This window comes from Arachis ipaensis, chromosome B10, assembly GCF_059453495.1.
Source record: "Arachis ipaensis isolate K30076 ecotype BB chromosome B10, ASM5945349v1, whole genome shotgun sequence".
Lineage (NCBI taxonomy): Eukaryota > Viridiplantae > Streptophyta > Magnoliopsida > Fabales > Fabaceae > Arachis > Arachis ipaensis.
In genome coordinates this window covers 64113936-64136790 of record NC_142435.1, presented here as the reverse complement: position 1 = coordinate 64136790, position 22855 = coordinate 64113936, and the positions used below count along the sequence as shown (strand labels likewise).

Below are 22855 nucleotides of genomic sequence, written 5' to 3'. Positions count from 1 at the left end.
TATCTTGATTTGCACCCTATTTTGGCACCTTAAGTTTTTGTGAGGCATTGAGATCATATGATCTTGTGCATTGAGCCTATCTTATAACGGTTGCTTTACAATCACACTCCTGCCTTTGTATCTTTATGCATACGACCATCCAAGTATTTGAAAACCGTATATATGCTTATATGTTGAGATATTTTTGCTTCTTCCTTAAATATGTTCAAAGGTGAACTGTTATGAAATTTTTTTCGTTTTGTATCAATTTTCGAGGACAAAAATTTTTATAAGGTGGGTAGAATGTAAGACCCAGAACTTTTGAAAAGTCTTTTTATGATCAAGTCTCAAATCATATGGTTATTTATAGCCTTAATTTTAGAAATCATTTTATTAAAGATAATTAAGGCAAGTTTTGATTTATTGAATTTGAGACGAGTTATGATTATTATCCAATTTTATAATTATTGGATTATTATTTGAATTATAAAGTTGATAGTTATGAAATAATAAGGATTTTATACGATTTGGATTAGATAAGTAATATTTTTAATATTAATGTTGTTATTTTGGAAAATAGAGAAATTAATTATATTATTTCTAATTTTTAGATTTGGGCATTTTATTGAAAATAATTTGTAAAGTTGATGAGCAAATAGTATTTTCCTATATATGATTAGTGTTGGATTTAATTTGGGTTTCAATTACCATATTATCCCTATTTTTATGTGAAATTACTATATTGCCCCTAACCCTAAGTTTCGAAAATGAAACCCTAATCCTTGTAACCCAGCAGCCACCACCCCAACCCCCCTTCAGCAACACAAACAGCAGCACACGGTTTCCTTTCCTCTTTCTCCATGAAAGGAAAGGAACAAAAGCCAAAAATCAGAGAGAAATGGAGACTGAGCCGCGGAAGAAGGGAGGAGGAGAGGAAGACCTGCGCCGGCGTCCTGGTCTCACTGCCGTCGTCGTCTGACCGAGGAGGGGGAAGAGCGCCGCGCCTGTCTGTCTCGCCGCCGCTGAACTCGCACACAGGAAGAGAGGAGATGTGCGAAAGGGAGCCACTGTGGGGAAGCCATCGCCGCCTGCCACCATCGCCGAGCGTGGGGCCGCCGTCCTGCTCGTCACCGACCAGCCTGTCTCATCGTCGCTGTCGAACCCGTCCCTTGCCGCCGCCGTTGAAGCTGCGAACAGAGAAGAGGGAAAGGGATGAGTCGTGAGGAAGCAATGCTGCCCTTCCATCGCCGTTGCTGCCACGGTTGTGGTTGAGGGTATCCCCGTCGCCGTGGGTGGTTCCACTGCCCTTGCTGCCGTGCCGCAGAGTCTGGCGCTATGGCCGCCGGTCTCCTAGTTGCTGCTGTGGTTGGGGGTCTGCTGTGTATGGTCGCCGGAAAACCTTTCTGCCACCGGAGCTGCCCTGAAACACCATCGGAGTTTGACAGTGCCGCTGCCGGAGTTCTGAGGCCACCGGAACCACCGCCAGAGGTTCTGGCTACTTCTGCCGTCGCCGGAAAAGTTGCCGGTAAGGGTTTCATTTGAGGTTTCTGCCTTTTTGGTTTTCGAGATGGTTTTGATGCTGTGTAGTTTTTCTAGTTGATCCACCAGAGTTTCCGGCCGCCGCCAGAGTTGTTGCTACCGCCGGTTCGAAATCGCAGCTGCTTCGTGTTATTCCGGTAAGAAATTATGTTTCGAAAAGTCTCGCGTTAGTTTTCGGTTGTGTTTGTTAATGAATGAGTTTTGGTAACGTGGGGTCGAGTCCTGATTATTCTATGTTGCGATTAGTGTCGCTATGGTTATTGCGGATGTGGCTTGAAGCTGAGGTTGCGGTTGTTGATGATTTCGGGTTGACGCGGAAAGGACTCTGTGACACGTTTGAGTTATGGAATTTGCGTTTTGAGGTAGGGGCGCTTTCCGAAAAATATAGTTTATTATTGGAATTATTACATATGGATACTGATATGAGATATGGTGTATTTAGTGATTGTATCTGCCTTATGTATTATTCGATTGAGTCGAATGATTATGGATGTTTGTTTGGCTGAATTGTTGTGCAGCTTTGTGAAATGTAATGTTTTGAAGTGATTCTTTAAAGATTTGAAATATGAGTTTAATCCGTTGAGGATTGATTTTATTTGAGTCAATTATTTGATGATATGAAAAGTCGAATGCACTTTTGAATTCAGCCTGGTTTACTTTAATTGACTTGATCTTGGACAAATGATTTGTTACTGAACCGTTTCTTTAAAGCTTTGGAAATGAGTTAAATTGATTGATATTGAGTTGACTTTGAAATGGTTTTCTTGAGATATGCCACTGAGGCGACTGTTGGATTTAACTTGCTTTGAATTGATTTCTGGTTTTGAGCTATTGAAAAGGAATGAGAAAAGGTTTAGTTGGGACCCGAACCGGGTGGCAAAAGTCCAAGTTTTAGGGGAGGTGCTGCCGAAATTTCTACAAAATCCTAGTCTTGTTTAAAAAATTATTTAAAAAGGATTGGATTTGAGAAGTTGTATTATTTGATTTATTAAGAGAATATTTATATTTTCAAGCTTAATTTATTTAGTGAACTTTATGCCTTGAGTTTGACTTATTTAGAAATGAACTATTTTTACCGTTTGAATCACTAAAGGAAAGAATGATGCTCTAATATTGATTTCAATATAAAAAGGAGTTTTTAGTGATTTCAAAGGAATCTAGACTTTTGATTGAGTAATTAAGTTTGAGGCATTTTGGAAGAGTTAGAAAAATGGGTTCCAAAAAGAAACCTGAAAGTGGTTTGATTCAAATGAACTGGTTCCTTTTCAAATGAGTTAATTTTTGGACCGGGTTGGAACTTGTGATTTTGTATGGTCGGTTTCATAATAAATTCATTTTTATTTACTTGAACCGAGAATCCATGATTTTAAGAGTTTCAATGAATTTTAAGGAATTGATATAGGTTAACCTTCCCTAAAGACTTGGTAGTGTATGATATTGATTTATGGCTGATTGCCGAATGAGTTATGGGCCGTATGGCTGACTATGAATTATGAATTTAAGCCGGATGGCTGAGATGGATGTTGATCCATGGCTGGGACTGAATGAATATATGCTTGAGATACCTGGGTAGTAGCAAAGGTTGTGGTTCGTCCCACCTGCTCCAGGTTAGAGACTGTGACGCCTGGGTAGTAGCGGTAGTAGTGGTGATTCCACTCGCTCCAGGTTGAGCTTTTAAACACCCGCCTAGGTAGTAGCAATGGGGTTGTAGCTCAAACCTACTTGCTCCGCGATGGGTGTTTCTGTCCATGGTTAGCTACCAGGACGTGTTGGGTTGGCTATATAACCGACAGATGATATTATCAGCCACTAGGGACAGGCATGCATCATATGCATTTATGTGACATTTTTTGGGTGTGCATATTATACTTGGTTTGCCTATGTAATTAATTGCTAACTGTTCTACTTGCAATAACTATTTGTTTGTGCTTGCATCTTCCTATTTGTGTTTGCTACTAGGACTCTGTTGGACTGTGGTGATTGGTTGTTGTTGGATTGTTTGGGCCTAGGGCCGTGGTTGGAATGAGATGAACTGATGGTTGATTTCGGTTTTGTGTTTCTGGTTTGGAATAAAATATGAAAGGCTATTTTGGTTCCGCATAGATAAACCATTCTGAAAGGTTTTTGAGTTTTTGAAAATTGAACGGTTCTTTCAGAAAAGATTTTTCTCTTTACTTTTATTGTAAACCGTTGTTTTTGAAAAGAGGCATAAGACGGTTATTAATCACTGGTGCAGTTATCTTCACGTATCCTATTACAGTAATTCCCAAAAACCCTCTACTGAGAACCCTTTCGAGGATGATGTTCTCACCCCCCCTACATTTTTCCCCTTTCAGGATATGGGCGCAGAAGTCACGAAGAGTTTATTTAGTTGTTGTTGAAATGCTCTGTATTGCTTTAGATTATTATTTTTTGTACTCTCGCCTTTATCTTGAGATATTCTATAAGAGGGATAGGAATTGTATTGTCTAATGCTTGTAATATTATTTATATATATATATGTGTGTATATATATGGATGTACTCTTTATGAGCTTTTGTAAGTTGTATGGTATTCGGTGAATGTACGTTATCGAACGAAAGTATTCTTTTTGGATCGGTATTGCGATTTAAAGTTTTAAACAGGCTCATATTTTTGTATTAAATAGTATAAGAGTCGTTGTAATGTCCGAGCTATCAGAGTTGCGCAGCCGGAAGCGTGAGTTTTGGTAGTTAGGGTGTTACAGTAGATGAGTACAGCTCTCTCCTTGGTCACCTCTGAAGTGTTGGATGTGGGGATTAGGGACCTCTTCACAAATTCTAGCCATCCTCTAGCTTGGGGGCTCAAATCTCTTCTCCTTAGTTGATTGGGTATCCCATCCTTATCATTTATCCAACGCACATGCATCACACAAATTTCATTCAGGATCTCATCAAATCCAGGATTTTGCTGCTTCATTCTTTCTTCATAGCTCCGAGTGGAGCTTGTCCTCTTCACCATTAGCATTCTTTCTATGCTAGAGGGGCTGTAGTCAATGGACTTCCCCCTTACATAGCTAATGTAGCCATAGTGTTGCCCTGGTTGAGGCACTACGTTGGCATAGAATTCCCTCACCAAGCTCTCTACCACTTTCCTTGGTGGGTTGCATAGAAGCGACCTAGCTCTATTGTTGATCTCAATGTTGATTTCAATGTGCTCGTTCCTCCCTAGTTGAAACCTAACTTTTGGAATGATCTCCCTCTCACTCACCCAATCATAGAATTGATTTTGGTTGAATGCCGAAAGGAACTTGTAGTCATTGAAAGAGCTTAAGGATCCAGAGGATGGTTCCTTGGTTTTTCTCTTCTTTGAGGCTGAGCTTTTTGGTGGTGCCATGAGGTTGAGAGAGTGTGTTTGAGAGTGAAAAAATGGGTGTTGCAAGAAAAAGCAAGCAAAACAAGGTTTTGCTCTAACACCAAACTAAGGACTTGATTGTCCCAATCAAGAAAAAAAAAGAAAGAAAGAAAGTAGGGAAAGAGATGGTAAAAGATGAAAAGAGAAAGGAAGGTTAGGGTTGTATGATCTTCGTGTGTGATTGGGGTTGTTGAAGTGGAATAGGAGATGGGGAAGTGAGGCTTTTATAATGGGTGAATGGTGTGGTTCGAAGGGTGGGAAATAAAAAGGGTTAAATGTTTTCCCACTTGGGGAGTGGCGCCTAGCGTGGGAAGAGGCGCCAACTCTTTTCTCACTGTGTCTTTTGCGTGTGTTGAGTTCCAAAGTGCAAGTACACTTTGACTTCTTTGCTTTGTGAGTTGTTTACCATGTGGGCCTCATCTTCTCTCCTGAAATTAAAACTGGACCCATTAGTAATGACAAAAGAACCCCTTCACATTCCTTCTCATCAAGAGTGAATTGGATTGCAACTGATGGGTGTCCCTTGGGATACCAAACTTAATTCTTTGGCATCTTAATAAATTGGTTTCATCATTGTGTATTTAATGTGTTCATAAGAGTGGAATAACATCAATATTTTCATTTTCTTTTGATTCCAGTTCCTCTGAACTCATTAAACCACGTTCATGTTCTTACCCAAAGCACTAAGTGCCTTCAAATAAGGTGACTTGGGTTGCTAGGTGATTCTTGGTGGTGGCCACACCAAACTTATTCTTTGGGCTTACTCTTCAAGATCAGGCTATTAATTGTTTGTAAGCCTAGATTAAGTGGGTGGAAGGCCACACCAAACTTAGCAGTTTAGCTAGTTCTCAGCCCATTCACTCATCATGATTTATGCCTTCATCAAGTTTAAATTCTAAAATAGAAAGAAATAAAAGGGTGTAAAAAAAATCTAGCTACCAAAGCTAATATCAAAATTTCTAACCTACAATTGTAAACTAATCCTAAATTGATACTGTAACCTCAAGGTGAGACTAAAAATTAAACTATCTAAAGCAATAGATTTTTAACTACTTCTAAGAAAATCAATTAAATCAAAAAGGATAAAGTGTTGGGGTGCCTCCCAACTAGCGCTTCTTTATTGTCATTAGCTTGACATTCCTTCATCTTCAGCTGAGCTTGTAGCTCACTCTCTGCTCCTCTAAGGGGCCTTCCATGTAGTGTTTGAGTCTATGGCTATTGACAGTAAAAGTTCTCTGAGTCTTGTCCTCCATGAGCTCCACATGACCATAAAGAAATACCTTGAGTATGGTGAAAGGCCCTGACCATCGAGACTTAAGTTTCCCAGGGAAGAACTTGAGTCTTGAGTTGTAGAGCAACACCTTCTGTCCTTCAGTGAACTCTCTTCTTGCTATCTTTTGGTCATGCCACTTTTTTGTGTTCTCTTTATAGATTTTTGCATTCTCATATGCTTGATTTCTAAACTCCTCCAGCTCATTGAGTTGCATTAATCTCTTTTCTCCAGCAGCTTGCTCATCATAGTTTAACATCTTTAGAGCCCAAAATGCTCTATGCTCAAGTTCAACTGGTAAGTGACAAGCCTTGCCATATACCAGTTGGTATGGAGACATCCCAATGGGAGTCTTATAGGCTGTTCTGTAGGCCCATAGTGCATCATCCAGCTTCTTAGACCAATCCTTTCTTGAGCTTCCAACAGTTTTTTCAAAGATTCGTTTCAGCTCTCTGTTGGAGATTTTAGCTTGCCCGTTGGTCTGTGGGTAGTATGGAGTTGCCACTTTGTGCTTTACTCCATATCTGAGAAGGAGTGTCTCAAGTTGTCTGTTGTAGAAGTGTGTCCTTCCATCACTAACGAGAGTTCTGGGAACTCCAAATCTGCTGAAGATGTTCCTTCTCAAGAAGCTTATCACAACCTTGTTGTCATTTATTGCAGTGGCTATGGCTTCTACCCACCTTGAGACATAATCAACAGCCACCAATATGTTGCAATTTGAGTAGGAGGTTGGAAAGGGTCCCATGAAATCAATTCTCCATACATCAAATAGCTCCAACTCTAGTATGAATTGTTGTGGCATCTCATTTCTCTTGGTTTGATTAACAGCTCTTTGGCATTTATCACACCTTGACACCATTTCCTTGGCATCCTTAAACATTATTGGCCAGTAAAATCCGGATTGAAGCACTTTTGCTGCTGTTCTTTTTCCACTGAAGTGACCTCTATATGCGGATCCATGGCACTGCCATAATACTTCCTACCCTTCCTCATGGGATATACACCTTCTTAGGATTCCATCAGCACACTTTTTGAACAAATAAGGATCATCCCAGATGTAGTATTTGGCATCCTTAATTAGCTTCCTCCTCATGTGCCTATAGATGTTGGTTGGTAGTTCCCCAATAGCCTTGAAGTTGGCTATGTCTGCAAACCAAGGGGCTACTTGAATCATCATCAATTGTTCATCAGGAAAGCTTTCATTGACTGCTACTTGCTGCATCTCTTCTTCTTGTGGGATCCTTGAGAGGTGGTCAGCTACCTTGTTCTCTGCTCCGCTTCGATCTTTAATCTCAATGTCAAATTCTTGGAGCAGCAAAATCCACCTTATTAGTCTGGGCTTAGATTCTTGTTTGGTAAGCAAGTATTTGAGTGCTGCATGATCAGTGAACATAATTACTTTTGAGCCAATAAGATATGATCTAAACTTGTCAAAGGCAAAAACTATGACTAAAAGTTCTTTCTCCGTGGTAGTATAGTTCCTTTGATTCTCATTAAGAACCTTGCTAGCATAGTAAATAACATGTACTAGCTTGTCTTTCCTCTGTCCTAGAACAGCACCAACAGCAAAATCAGATGCATCGCACATTAGTTCAAAGGGAAGATCCCAGCTTGGTGGTGCTATAATAGGTGTAGAGGAGAGTTTCTTCTTAAGTTCATCAAAGGCTACCATGCACTCTCTATCAAAAACAAAGGGAGTATTTGAGACAAGTAGGTTGCTAAGGGGTTTTGCAATCTTTGAAAAATCTTTGATAAACCTCCTATAGAACCCAGCATGTCCCAAAAAACTTCTAATTGCTTTGACATTGCAAGGTGGAGGTAATTTTTCAATTACTTCCACTTTTACCTTGTCCACTTCTATGCCATCTTTTGAAATCTTGTGACCAAGAACCACCCCTTCAGTCACCATAAAATGGCAGTTCTCCTAGTTTAAAACTAGGTTGGTTTCTTGACACCTTTTTAGCACAAGAGCAAGATGGTATAGGCAATCAGAATATGAGTTCCCAAATATAGAGAAGTTATCCATGAATACTTCTATGAACTTCTCAATCATGTCTGAAAAAATGGAGAGCATGCACCTTTGGAATGTTGCAGGTGCATTGCACAATCTAAAGGGCATTCTCCTATAAGCAAAGACACCATAGGGACAAGTAAATGAAGTTTTTTCCTGATTCTTGGGGTCTACAACAATTTGATTGTAGCCCGAATACCCATCTAGGAAGCAATAGTACTCATGTCCTGCCAATCTTTCAAGCATCTGGTCCATGAAAGATAAGGGAAAGTGGTCCTTCCGGGTGGCTTCATTAAGTTTCCGGTAGTCAATGCACATACGCCATCCGGTCACTGTCCTTGTGGGTATCAATTCATTCTTCTCATTTGCCACAACAGTGATCCCTCCCTTCTTAGGGACTACTTGCACCGGGCTTACCCAAGGGATGTCTGAGATCGGGTAAATTACCCCTGCTTGCCATAGTTTCAACACTTCTTTCTGAACCACTTCATTCATAGTTGGGTTCAGCCTCCTTTGTTGTTGTCTTGAAGGTTTGGCATCTTCTTCAAGCAAGATTTTATGCATACACATCGAAGGACTGATTCTTTTTAAATCTGCAAGTGTCCAGCCTATGGCATCCTTGTGTTGTCTCAGCACTTGGATGAGCTCCTCTTCTTGTTCCTTACTCAGACTTGAATTTATGATCACTGGGTGAGTGTTGTTAGCACCCAGATATGCATATTTCAAGCTGGGTGGTAATGCTTTCAGCTCTAGTTTTGGTGACTCTTCATCTTTGTTGTTTGTAGTGGTTGGCATGATTGAGTTTCCCATGGTTGCTTGTGGTGATTCTCCATCTGGTGCTTGTTCCAGCTCAATGGTTCCTCCACATTGTTCTTCTTCCAAGACTTCTTGAACTATTTGTTCCATGGTGTCTACCAGCATACATTCTCCTATGGATTCCTTGGGGTAACTCATTGCTTTGAAGACATTGAAGACCATTTTCTCTTCATGCAACCTCAAGACTAGTTCCCCTTTTTGCACATCGATGATGGCTCCAGGAGTAGCTAGGAATGGTCTTCCTAGGGTAATTGACATGTTGGCCCCTTCTTCCATGTCCAGCACAACGAAATCAGTAGGGAAAATAAACTCTCCTACTTTCACTAGCAAGTCTTCCACCACCCCATGTGGAAACTTAAATATTCTGTCAGCCAATTGGAGTGCTGATGAGCGGATATTTTATACGCTTTTTGGGGTTAATTTCATGTAGTTTTTAGGATATTTTAGTTAAGTTTTTAGTATATTTTCATTAGTTTCTAGGAAAAATTCATATTTCTGGACTTTACTATGAGTTTGTGTGCTTTTCTGTAATTTCAGGTATTTTCTGGCTGAAATTGAGGGAGCTGAGCAAAAATCTGATTCGGGCTGAAAAAGGATTGCTGATGCTATTGGATTCTGACCTCTCTGCACTCGGAATGGTTTTTCCTGGAGCTACAGGAGTCCCATTGGTGCGCTTCTAATTGCGTTGGAAAGTAGACATCCAAGGCTTTCCAGCAATATATAATAGTCCATACTTTGCTCAAGGATAGACGACGTAAACTGGCGTTCAACACCAGTTCCATGTTGCAGTCTGGCGTCCATCGCCAGAAACAGGTTACAAGTTGGAGTTCAACGCCAGAAACAGGTTACAACCTGGCGTTGAACGCCCAAAACAGCCCAGGCACGTGAGAAGCTTTAGTCTCAGCCCCAGCACACACCAAGTGGGCCCCAGAAGTGGATTTCTGCACTATCTATCATAGTTTACTCATTTTCTGTAAACCTAGGTTACTAGTTTAGTATTTAAACAACTTTTAGAGATTTATTTTGTATCTCATGACATTTTAGATCTGAAATTTGTACCTTTTGGCAGCATGAGTCTCTAAACCCCATTGTTGGGGGTGAAGAGCTCTGCAGCGTCTCGATGAATTAATGCAAGTACTTCTATTTTCCATTCAAACATAAGTGTTCCTATCTAAGATATTCATTCGTGCTTAATTATGGAGAAGGTGATGATCCGTGACACTCATCACCTTCCTCAACCCATGAACGTGTGCATGACAACCATCTCCGTTCTATATTAGATTGAATGAGTATCTCTTAGATTCCATAATCAAAATCTTTGTGGTATAAGCTAGAATTGATGGCGTCATTCAGGAGAATCCGGAAAGTCTAAACCTTGTCTGTGGTATTCCGAGTAGGATTTTGGGATTGAATGACTGTGACAGGCTTCAAACTCGCGAGTGCTGGGCGTAGTGACAGACGCAAAAGGATAGTAAATCCTATTCCAATATGATCGAGAACCTCTAGATGATTAGCCATGCTGTGACAGAGCATTTGGACCATTTTCACTAAGGAGATGGGAAGTAGCCATTGACAACGGTGACACCTTACATAGAGCCTCCCATGGAAGGAACTTTGCACTTTTGCATGCATGAGGGAAGAGGAATACAAGAGAAAAGCTGAAATTCAGAAGACAAAGCATCTCCAAAACCCCAACATATTCTCCATTACTGCATAATAAGTATTTATTTCATACTCTCTTATTTTTCGTAATTCAATTTGATAAGTGAATTGTTTTCCTGACTAAGAGTTACAAGATAACCATAGATTGCTTCAAGCCAACAATCTCCGTGGGATTCGACCCTTACTCACGTAAGGTATTACTTGGACGACCCAGTGCACTTGCTGGTTAGTTGTGCGGAATTACATAGTGTGAAGTAATTTTTGTTTACCAAGTTTTTGACGCCGTTGCCGGGGATTGTTCGAGTTTGGACAACTAAGGGTTTATTTTGTTGCTTAGATTAAGAAAAATTTTTCTTTTTGGTTTAGAGTCTTCTATTATTGTTTTTGGTTGAAATTTTCTTTTTAAAATCCTTATTTTCTTTTTTTTTTAATTTTTCAAAAATTTTTCTTAGTTATTAAAAATACTTCTTCAAAACAAGTGTTACATTTATTGCCCAATTGGCTAGAGCGTTGGTCTATGTTCTTGGTAATTGGGTATCTTCTTGTTAAAATCTTTTTTTTTGAAAAAAAAATTAATTTTTCTTTGATTAAATCTTGTGCCAAACTTTAAGTTTGGTGTTTTCTTGTTAATCTTTCTATAATTTTCGAAAATTTTAGTTTGGTTTGCTAAAAATTTTAAGTTTGGTGTTTTACCTTCATGTTCTTGTGGTTCTTGTGATTCTTCAAAGTGTTCTTGAATTTTCCTTGTGTCTTGATCTTAAAATTTTTAAGTTTGGTGTTCCTTCGTGTTTTCCCTCCAAAATTTTCAAAAACAAGGAGCATTAGATATAAAAAATTTTAAATCTTGCGCTATTTTATTGTTTTTCTCTTTCCTTATTAAATTCAAAAAAAAAAATATCTTTTCCAACTATTTTTATGCTAATATTTTGAAATTCTTCATAAAAATTCAGATTTCAATTTCAAAAATTTTATCTTATCATATCTTAGTTGTCAAGTTTTTTAAAAAAATTCATATCCTTTTTCAAAACCTACTAACCACTTATTCTCTCTCTTCATTTTTTTTCGAAAATCCTCATAAAATATTTTCAATTTTTTTATTCTATTATAGTTTTTATTTTATTTTATTTTATTATTTCGAATTTTTTTTGTATAATAAAATAAATAAAATAAAGCCACATCATCTCCCTTTCTCCATCATGGATCTAAGTGGAAATGAACAGTCCAGAAGGACTCTGGGGTCATATGCTAACCCCACTACTGTTTCATATGGGAGTAGTATCTGTATACCCTCCATCGGAGTCAGTAGCTTTGAGTTGAATCCTCAGCTCATTATCATGGTGCAGCAAAGTTGCCAGTATTCCGGTCTTCCACAGGAAGAACCTACAGAGTTTCTGGCACAGTTTTTACAAATTGCTGACACAGTACATGATAAGGAAGTAGATCAGGATGTCTACAAATTATTACTGTTTCCATTTGCTGTAAAAGATCAAGCTAAGAGGTGGTTAAATAACCAACCTACGGCTAGCATAAGGACATGGAAACAGCTGTCAGAAAAATTCCTGAATCAATACTTTCCTCCAAAACGGATGACACAGCTAAGGCTGGACATCCAAGACTTTAAACAAGGAGATAATGAATCTCTTTATGATGCCTGGGAGAGATACAGAGAGATGCTAAGAAAATATTCCTCTGAAATGTTTTCAGAGTGGGTTCAGCTAGACATCTTCTATTATGGGCTTACAGAAAGAGCTCAGATCTCTCTAGATTACTCAGCTGGTGGATCTATCCACATGAGAAAGACAATTGAAGAAGCTCAAGAGCTCATTGATACAGTTGCCAGAAATCAGCATCTGTACCTAAGCAGTGAACCTTCCATGAAAGAAGAGGCTAAAACAGTGACTACTGAACTCAGTCCTGCTGAACAAGCTACTGAATTCAATCAGCAATTGGATTTTCTAACAAAACAGTTAGCCGAAATCAAGGAGAGACTACAAGAGACAAGGATGGCTAATATAAATATGGAAGAACAATTAAAGCAAACAAAGCAGCAGCTATCAAAACAAATAACAGAAGAATGCCAAGCAGTTCAATTAAGAAGTGGGAAAATATTAAATACCCCACCTCAAGACAGCAGGAAGCCAAGAAATGAGCAAACTACCCAAATTTCATCTGAGGACAGTAAGAGCCCAGGAAAAAATAATTCTAGCGCTAAAACGCCAGAAATTGGGTGGAAGGCTGGCGCTAAACGCCCAAACCATGCTCAGGACCGGCGTTCAACGCCAGAAACAAGCAAGGAACTGGCGTTGAACGCCCAAAGGAAGCACAGTTCTGGCGTTCTGACGCCAGGAACAGCTGAGGAGTTGGCATCTAACGTCACTCCAGCTTCCAACCCTGGCACTCAATTGCCAGTGAGGGATCAAACACACACAAGTGCTGATGACAACCCCTCTAAAAGGGCTTCTTCAACCACTTCTGTAGGAAATAAACCTGCAGCAACCAAAGTTGAGGAATATAAAGCTAAGATACCTTATCCTCAAAAATTCCGCCAAGAGGAGCAGGATAGGCAATTTGCTCGCTTTGCAGATTATCTCAGGACTCTTGAAATAAAGATTCCTTTTGCAGAGGCACTTGAGCAAATACCTTCTTATGCCAAGTTCATGAAAGAGATCTTGAGTCATAAGAAGGATTGGAGAGAAACTGAAAGAGTTCTCCTCACTGAAGAATGCAGTGCAGTCATTCTGAAAAACTTCCCAGAAAAGCTTAAAGATCCCAGAAGCTTTCTGATACCATGCACATTAGAGGGTAATTGCACTAGGACAACTCTATGCGATCTTGGGGTAAGCATCAACCTAATACCTGCATCCACCATCAGAAAGCTTGGTTTAATAGAAGAAGTTAAACCGACCCGGATATGTCTCCAACTTGCTGATGGCTCCATTAAATACCCATCAGGCATGATTGAGGACATGATTGTTAGGGTTGGGCCATTCGCCTTTCCCACTGACTTTGTAGTGCTGGAAATAGAGGAGCACAAGAGTGCTACTCTCATTCTAGGAAGACCTTTCCTAGCAATTGGACGAACTCTCATTGACGTCCAACAGGGGGAAATAACCCTGAGAGTCAATGAGGATGAGTTTAAGTTGAATGCTGTCAATGCCATGCAGCATCCAGACACACCAAAAGACTGCATGAAAGTTGATCTTATTGACTCTCTAGTGGAGGAGATCAACATGGCTGAGAGTCTCGAATCAGAGCTGGAAAACATTTTTAAAGATGTTCTGCCTGATCTAGAGGATTCAGAGGAATTGAAAGAGCCTCTGAAATTTCCTCAGGGAGAGGAAAAACCTCCTAAACCTGAGCTCAAACCATTACCACTGGTATGCGAAATTGCTACTCAGGTTGTGAATTATTGTTCGAAACATATCTTCACAACTTCGCATAACTAACCAGCAAGTGCACTGGGTCGTCCAAGTAATACCTTACGTGAGTAAGGGTTGAATCCCACGGAGATTGTTGGTATGAAGCAAGCTATGGTAACCTTGTAAATCTCAGTCAGGCGGATATAAAATAGTTATGTAGTTTTCGAAAATAAATAATAAAATAAGGATAGAAATACTTATGTAAATCATTGGTGAGAATTTCAGATAAGCGTGTGGAGATGCATTCGTTCCTCTGAACCTCCGCTTTCCTGCTGTCTTCATCCAATCAGTCTTACTCCTCTCCATGGCTGGCTTTATGCAAGGGCATCACCGTTGTTAGTGGCTACATCCCCTCCTCTTGTGAAAATGGTCCAAGATGCCCTGTCACGGCACGGCTAATCATCTGAGGTTCCCGATCATGCTGGAATAGGATTCACCCTCCTTTTGCGTCTGTCACTACGCCTAGCACTCGCGAGTTTGAAGCTCGTCACAGTCATTCAATCATTGAATCCTACTCGGAATACCACAGACAAGGTTTAGACTTTCCGGATTCTCTTGAATGCCGCCATCATTCTAGCTTACACCACGAAGATTTCGATTAAGAGATCTAAGAGACACTCATTCAATCTAAGGTAGAACGGAGGTGGTTGTCAAGCACGCGTTCATAGGGAATGATGATGATTGTCACGTTCATCACATTCAGGTTGAAGTGTGAATGAATATCTTAGAAGCGAAATAAGATGAATTGAATAGAAAATAGTAGTACTTTGCATTAATCTTTGAGGAATAGCAGAGCTCCACACCTTAATCTATGGAGTGTAGAAACTCTACCGTTGAAAATACATAAGTAATGAAGGTCCAGGCATGGCCGAATGGCTAGCCCCCAAACGAGATCACAGGATCAAAATATAATCAAGGATGATGCAAATACAATAGTAAAAAGTTCTATTTATAATAAACTAGCTACTAGGGTTTACAGAAGTAAGTAATTGATGCATAAATCCACTTCCGGGGCCCACTTGGTGTGTGCTTGGGCTGAGCTTGAATGTTACACGTGCAGAGGCTCTTTCTGGAGTTGAACGCCAGGTTGTGACGTATTTCTGGCGTTCAACTCTGGTTTGTGACTTGTTTCTGGCGTTTAACTCCAGACAGTAGCGTAGAACTGGTGTTCAACGCCCTTTTACGTCGTCTAAACTCGTTCAAAGTATGGACTATTATACATTTCTGGAAAGCCCTAGATGTCTACTTTCCAACGCAATTGAAAGCGCGCCATTTTGAGTTATGTAGCTCCAGAAAATCCACTTTGAGTGCAGGGAGGTCAGAATCCAACAGCATCAGCAGTCCTTCTTCAACCTCTAAATCTGATTTTTGCTCAAGTCCCTCAATTTCAGCCAGAAAATACCTGAAATCACAGAAAAACACACAAACTCATAGTAAAGTCCAGAAATGTGAATTTAACATAAAAACTAATGAAAACATCCCTAAAAGTTACTAGATCCTACTAAAAACACACTAAAAACAATGCCAAAAAGCGTACAAATTATCCGCTCATCACAACACCAAACTTAAATTGTTGCTTGTCCCCAAGCAACTGAAAATCAAATAGGATAAAAAGAAGAGAATATACTATAAATTTCAAACTATCAATGAAAGATAGCTTCAATCATATGAGCGGGACTTATAGCTTTTTGCCTCTTGAATAGTTTTGGCATCTCACTTTATCCATTGAAGTTCAAAATGATTGGCTTCTATAGGAACTCAGAGTTCAGATAGTGTTATTGACTCTCCTAGTTCAGTATGATGATTCTTGAACACAGCTTTTTTATAAGTCTTGGCCGTGGCCCTAAGCACTTTATTTTCCAGTATTACCACCGGATACATAAATGCCACAGACACATAATTGGGTGAACCTTTTCAGATTGTGACTCAGCTTTGCTAAAGTCCCCAATTAGAGGTGTCCAGGGTTCTTAAGCACACTCTTTTTTTTTTTGCTTTGGACCTTGACTTTAACCGCTCAGTCTCAAGTTTTCACTTGACACATTCACGCCACAAGCACATGGTTAGGGACAGCTTGGTTTAACCGCTTAGGCCAGGATTTTATTCCTTTAGGCCCTCCTATCCACTGATGCTCAAAGCCTTGGGATCCTTTTTATTGCCCTTGCCTTTTGGTTTTAAGGGTTATTGGCTTTTTGCTCTTACCTCTTGCTTTTAAGAGCTTTTGGCTTTTTCTGCTTGCTTTTTTTGTTTTTCTTTCTATTTTTTTTTTTGCTATTTTTTTTTTCTGCAAGATTTATTCTTTGCTGCTTTTTCTTGCTTCAAGAATCATTTTTTATGATTTTTCAGATTATCAAATAACATGTCTCCTTGTCATCATTCTTTCAAGAGCCAACATATTTAACATTCTTAAACAACAACTTCAAAAGACATATGCATTGTTCAAGCATACATTAAGAAAACAAGAAGCATTGTCACCACATCAATATAATTAAACTAAGTTCAAGGATAAATTCGAAACTCATGTACTTCTTGTTCTTTTGAATTAAAACATTTTTCATTTAAGAGAGGTGATGGATTCATAGGACATTCATAACTTTAAGACAAAGTTACTAACTACTAATGATCATGTAATGAAGACAAAAACACAGATAAGCACTTAACATAGAGAAAACGAAAAACAGAAGAAATAAGAACAAGGAATGAATCCACCTTAGTGATGGTGGCGTTTCCTTCTTGAGGAACCAATGATGTCCTTGAGCTCTTCTATGTCTCTTCCTTATCTTTGTTGCTCCTCCCTCATTGCTTTTTGATCTTCTCTTATTTCATGAAGGATGATGGAGTGCTCTTGATGTTCCACCCTTAGTTGTCCCATATTGGAACTTAATTCTCCTAGGGAGGTGTTGATTTGCTCCCAAGAATTCTGTGGAGAAAAATGTGTCCCCTGAGGTATCTCAGGGATCTCTTGATGATGAGCTTCTTCATGTTCCTATTGAGATCCATGAATGTGCTCTCTTGTTTACTCCATCCTTTTCTTAGTGATGGGCATGTGAGATGAATCTTTCCATCTCCCATGGCTCAGAGGTGGAAGCAATTGTCTTCCCTTTCCTCTTTCTTGAGGTTTCTCTGGCCTTAGGTGCCATTAATGGTAATGGCAACACAAAAAGCTTATGCTTTTACCAAAAGAAGAAAGAATAGAAGAAGAAGAAGAAGAAGAAGAAGAAGAAGAACAAGAAGAAGAAGAAGAAGAAGAAGAAGAAGAAGAAGAAGAAGAAGAAGAAGAAGATATGGAGGAGATGGAGGGATGTGTGTATGGATGTGAGTGGTGAATGGAAAATAGAAGGGATGATCATGAATGGAGAGAGGGAGGGTGAGGTGGGTGGGGATCCTGTGAGATTCACAGATCCTGAGGTGTTCAAGGATTTACAACATTGCACCAAATTAGGCATGTAAAATGCCCTTGCACACAACTCTGGGCGTTCAGCGCCAGATTGGTGCTTGTTCTGGGCGTTGAACGCCCATTTGTAGCCTATTTCTGGCATTGAACGCCAGAACCATGCTTGTTCTGGGCGTTCAACGCCAGCTCTTCTCCAGGGTGCATTTCTGGTGTTCAAACGCCCAGATGCTGCCCATTTTTGGCATTCAGCGCCAGAACCATGCTCTGTTCTGGCGTTGAACGCCCAAAACATGCTTCTTAGTGGCGTTTAAACGCCAGTAAGGTCTTCCTCCAGGGTGTGATTTTTCTTCTGCTGTTTTTGATTCCATTTTCAATTTTTATATTTATTTTGTGACTCCACATGATCATGAACCTAATAAAACATGAAAAACAAAAATTAAATTAGATAAATAAAGATTGGGTTGCCTCCCAACTCCCAACAAGCGCTTCTTTAATGTCAATAGCTTGACAGTGGGCTCTCATGGAGCCTCACAGATGTGCAGAGCTTTGTTGAGACCTTCCAACACCAAACTTAGAGTTTGGATATGGGGGTTTGACACCAAACTTAGAGTTTGGTTGTGGCCTCCCAACACCAAACTTAGAGTTTGACTGTGGGGGCTTTGGTTGACTCTGCTTTGAGAGAAGCTTTTTATGCTTCCTCTCCATGGATGCAGAGAGAGATCCTTAAGTTGTAAACACAAGGTTGTCCTCATTTAATTGAAGGATCAATTCTCCTCTGTCCACATCAATCACAGCTCTTGCTATGGCTAGGAAAGGTCTTCCTAGGATGATGGATTCATCCTCTTCCTTTCAAGTATCCAGGACTATGAAATCAGCAGGGATGTAAAGGCCTTCAACCTTTACTAACACGTCCTCTACTTGTCCATAAGCCTGTTTTCTTGAATTGTCTGCCATCTCTAATGAGATTTTAGCAGCTTGTACCCCATAGATTCCCAGTTTCTCTATTATAGAGAGGGGCATAAGGTTTATCCCTGAACCAAGGTCACACAGAGCCTTAAAGATCATGGTGCTTATAGTACAAGGTATTATGAACTTTCCAGGATCCTGTCTCTTCTGAGGCAATGTCAGTTGATCCAGATCACTTAGTTCATTGGTGAACAAGGGAGGTTCATCTTCCCAAGTATCAATGCCAAATAATTTGGCATTTAGCTTCATGATTGCACCAAGGAACTTGGCAGCTTACTCTTCAGTAACATCCTCATTCTCTTCAGAAGAGGAATACTCATCAGAGCTCATGAATGGCATAAGGAGGTTCAATGGAATCTCTATGGTCTCTAGATGAGCCTCAGAGTCCTTTGGTTCCTCAGAAGGAAGCTCCTTATTGATCACTGGACATCCCAGGAGGTCTTCCTCCTTGGGATTCACGTCCTCTCCTTCCCTTACAGGTTCGGCCATGGTGCTTATGTCAATGGCCTTGCACTCTCCTTTTGGATTCTCTTCTGTATTGCTTGGGAGAGTACTAGGAGGGATTTCAGTGATCCTTTTACTCAGCTGGCCCACTTATGCTTCCAAATTTCTAATGGAAGACCTTGTTTCATTCATGAAACTTACAGTGGCCTTGGATAGATCAGAGACTAAGTTTGCTAAATTAGAGGTATTTTGTTCAGAGTTCTCTGTCTGTTGCTGAGTGGATGATGGAAAAGGTTTATTATTGTTAAACCTGTTTCTTCCACCATTATTAAAGCCTTGTTGAGGCCGTTGATCCTTCCATGAGAGATTTGGATGATTTCTCCATGATGGATTATAGGTGTTTCCATATGGTTCACCCATGTAATTTACCTCTGCTATTGCAGGGTTCTCAGGATCATAAGCTTCTTCTTCATAAGAAGCCTCTTGAGTACTGTTGGATGCAGCTTGCATTCCATTCAGACTCTGAGAAATCATATTGACTTGCTGAGTCAATATTTTGTTCTGAGCCAATATGGCATTCAGAGTATCAACTTCAAGAACTCCCTTCTTCTGAGGCGTCCCATTACTCACAGGATTCCTCTCAGAAGTGTACATAAACTGGTTATTAGCAACCATGTCAATGAGTTCTTGAGCTTCTGCAGGCGTTTTCTTTAGGTGAATGGATCCACCTGCAGAAGTATCCAATGACATCTTTGATAGCTCAGATAAACCATCATAGAATATATCCAGGATGGTCCATTCTGAAAGCATGTCAGAAGGACACTTTTTGGTCAGCTGTTTGTATCTTTCCCAAGCTTCATAGAGGGATTCACCTTCTTTTTGTCTGAAGGTTTGAACATCAGCTCTAAGCTTGCTCAGCTTTTGAGGAGGAAAGAACTTGGCTAAGAAAGTCGTGACCAGCTTATCCCAAGAGTTCAGGCTGTCTTTGGGTTGAGAGTCCAACCATATTCTAGCTCTGTCTCTTACAGCAAAAGGGAAAAGTATGAGCCTGTAGACTTCAGGATCTACTCCATTAGTCTTAACAGTATCACAGATCTGCAAGAATTCAGTTAAGAACTGAAAATGATCTTCAGATGGAAGTCCATGAAACTTGCAGTTCTGCTGCATCAGAGAAACTAGCTGAGGTTTCAGCTCAAAGTTGTTTGCTCCAATGGCAGGAATGGATATGCTTCTTCCATGTAAATTGGAATTAAGTGCAGTAAAGTCACCAAGCATCCTCCTTGCATTATTGTTGTTGGGTTCGGCTGCCATCTCCTTTACTTGTTCGAAATTTCCAATAAGGTTGTCTCTGGATTGTTGTAATTTAGCTTCTCTTAGTTTCCTCTTCAGAGTCCTTTCAGGTTCTGGATCAGCTTCAACAAGAATGCCTTTTTCTTTGTCCCTACTCATAAGAAAGAGAAGAGAAAAAGAAAAGAAGAGGAATCCTCTATGTCACAGTAAAGAGGTTCCTTATTGTTAGTAGATGAATAAATAAATAAAAGGAGATGAGAAAGAAAGAATTTTGAAAATTATTTTTGAAAAAGAGTTAGTGATTTTCGAAAATAGTTTTTGAAAAAGGTTGGTAATTTTCGAAAATTAGAATCAAAAATTAAAATAATTAGTTAATTAAAAAGAAATTTTGGAAAAGAGGGAGATATTTTCGAAAATTAGAGAGAGAGAAAGTTAGTTAGGTGGTTTTGAAAAAGATAAGAAACAAACAAAAAGTTAGTTAGTTAGTTGAAACAAATTTTGAAAAGATAAGAAGTTAGGAAGTTAGAAAAGATATTTTGAAATCAAATTTTTGAAAAAGATAAGATAAGAAGATATTTTTTTGAAAAGATATGATTGAAATTAGTTTTGTAAAAGATTTGATTTTTAAAATCACAATTAATGACTTGATTCACAAGAAATCACAAGATGTGATTCTAGAACTCAAAGTTTGAATCTTTCTTAACAAGTAAGTAACAAACTTGAAATTTTTGAATCAAAACATTAATTGTTATTGTTATTTTCGAAAATTTGATATAAAAATAAGAAAAAGATTTTTGAAAAATATTTTTGAAATTTTCGAAAATAACTAAAAAATGAAAAAGATTTGATTTTTGAAAAAGATTTTGAAAAAGATAAGATTTTTAAATTGAAAATTTGATTTGACTCATAAAAACAACTAGATTTTTAAAATTTTTGAAAAAGTCAAATCTAATTTTCGAAATTTTAAGAGAGAAAAAGGGAAAGATATTTTTTTTTATTTTTGAATTTTTTTATGATGAGAGAGAAAAACAAGAAAAATGATGCAATGCATGAAAGTTATGGATCAAAACAATGAATGCATGCAAGAATGCTATGAATGTCAAGATGAACACCAAGAACACTATGAAGATCATGATGAACATCAAGAACACATTTTTGAAAAATTTTTTATGCAAAGAAAACATGCAAGACACCAAACTTAGAATTCTTTAATGCTTCGGCACTAAGAATTCAAGAATGCATATGAAAAACAAGAAAAGACACAAAACATGCAAATGCAAAGATCAAACAAGAAGACTTACCAAGAACAACTTGAAGATCATGAAGAACACTATGAATGCATGAAATTTTTTTTTTCGAAAAATGCAAGATGCAGATGCAATTGACACCAAACTTATAACATGACTCAAGACTCAAGCAAGAAACATGAAATATTTTTTATTTTTATGATTTTCTAATTTTTTTAGATTTTTATTTTATATTTTTCGAAAATTAATGTGGAAAAGAAAAATAAGGATTCCAAAATTTTTAATATGAATTCCAGGAATCTTATGCTCTTTAGTCTAAAGCTCCAATCAAAGGGTCAGGCATGGCTTAATAGCCAGCCAAGCTTTAGTATGTAACTCAGACATGACACGCCTGACATACCCTATCCAGAAGAATTGGACATGGCTCCATTGAGGTGATTAGTTGAAGACCAATCCCAAAGCAGTTTGGGTATGGCTTTACAGCCAGATAGGATTCAACATGTTTCATGAAACACTAGAATTCACTCTTAAAAATTCTGAAGAAAAATATATTTTTGAAAACACATTTTTTTTCGAAAACAAAAGAAAAATTTTTGAAAGGTTTTTGAAAACTTTTTGAAAATAAAATAAGAAGAAAATTACCTAATCTGAGCAACAGGATGAACCGTTAGTTGTCCAAACTCGAACAATCCCCGGCAACGGCACCAAAAACTTGGTATGCGAAATTGCTACTCAGGTTGTGAATTATTGTTCGAAACATATCTTCACAACTTCGCATAACTAACCAGCAAGTGCACTGGGTCGTCCAAGTAATACCTTACGTGAGTAAGGGTTGAATCCCACGGAGATTGTTGGTATGAAGCAAGCTATGGTAACCTTGTAAATCTCATTCAGGCGGATATAAAATAGTTATGTAGTTTTCAAAAATAAATAATAAACTAAGGATAGAAATACTTATGTAAATCATTGGTGAGAATTTCAGATAAGCGTATGGAGATGCATTCGTTCCTCTGAACCTCCGCTTTCCTGCTGTCTTCATCCAATCAGTCTTACTCCTTTCCATGGCTGGCTTTATGCAAGGGCATCACCGTTGTCAGTGGCTACATCCCCTCCTCTTGTGAAAATGGTCCAAGATGCCCTGTCACGGCACGACTAATCATCTGAGGTTCCCGATCATGCTGGAATAGCATTCACCCTCCTTTTGCGTCTGTCACTACGCCCAGCACTCGCGAGTTTGAAGCTCGTCACAGTCATTCAATCATTGAATCCTACTCGGAATACCACAGACAAGGTTTAGACTTTTCGGATTCTCTTGAATGCCGCCATCATTCTAGCTTACACCACGAAGATTCCAATTAAGAGATCTAAGAGACACTCATTCAATCTAAGGTAGAACGGAGGTGGTTGTCAGGCACCCGTTCATAGGGAATGATGATGATTGTCACGTTC

At 39.0% G+C, this 22855-nt stretch overlaps 1 protein-coding gene across 1 annotated transcript in view; it reads left to right on the top strand.

Annotated features, from left to right (window-relative positions):
- Window positions 1-1314: 1314 nt before the first annotated feature.
- The window catches only part of LOC110267659 (uncharacterized), a 38523-nt gene continuing 16982 nt past the window's right edge, over window positions 1315-22855 (top strand). Inside the window, exons 1-2 of the mRNA XM_088491953.1 lie at window positions 1315-1497; window positions 1588-1655. Coding sequence (XP_088348079.1) covers window positions 1315-1497; window positions 1588-1655 — 251 coding nt within the window. The remainder of the gene's footprint in view (window positions 1498-1587; window positions 1656-22855) is intronic.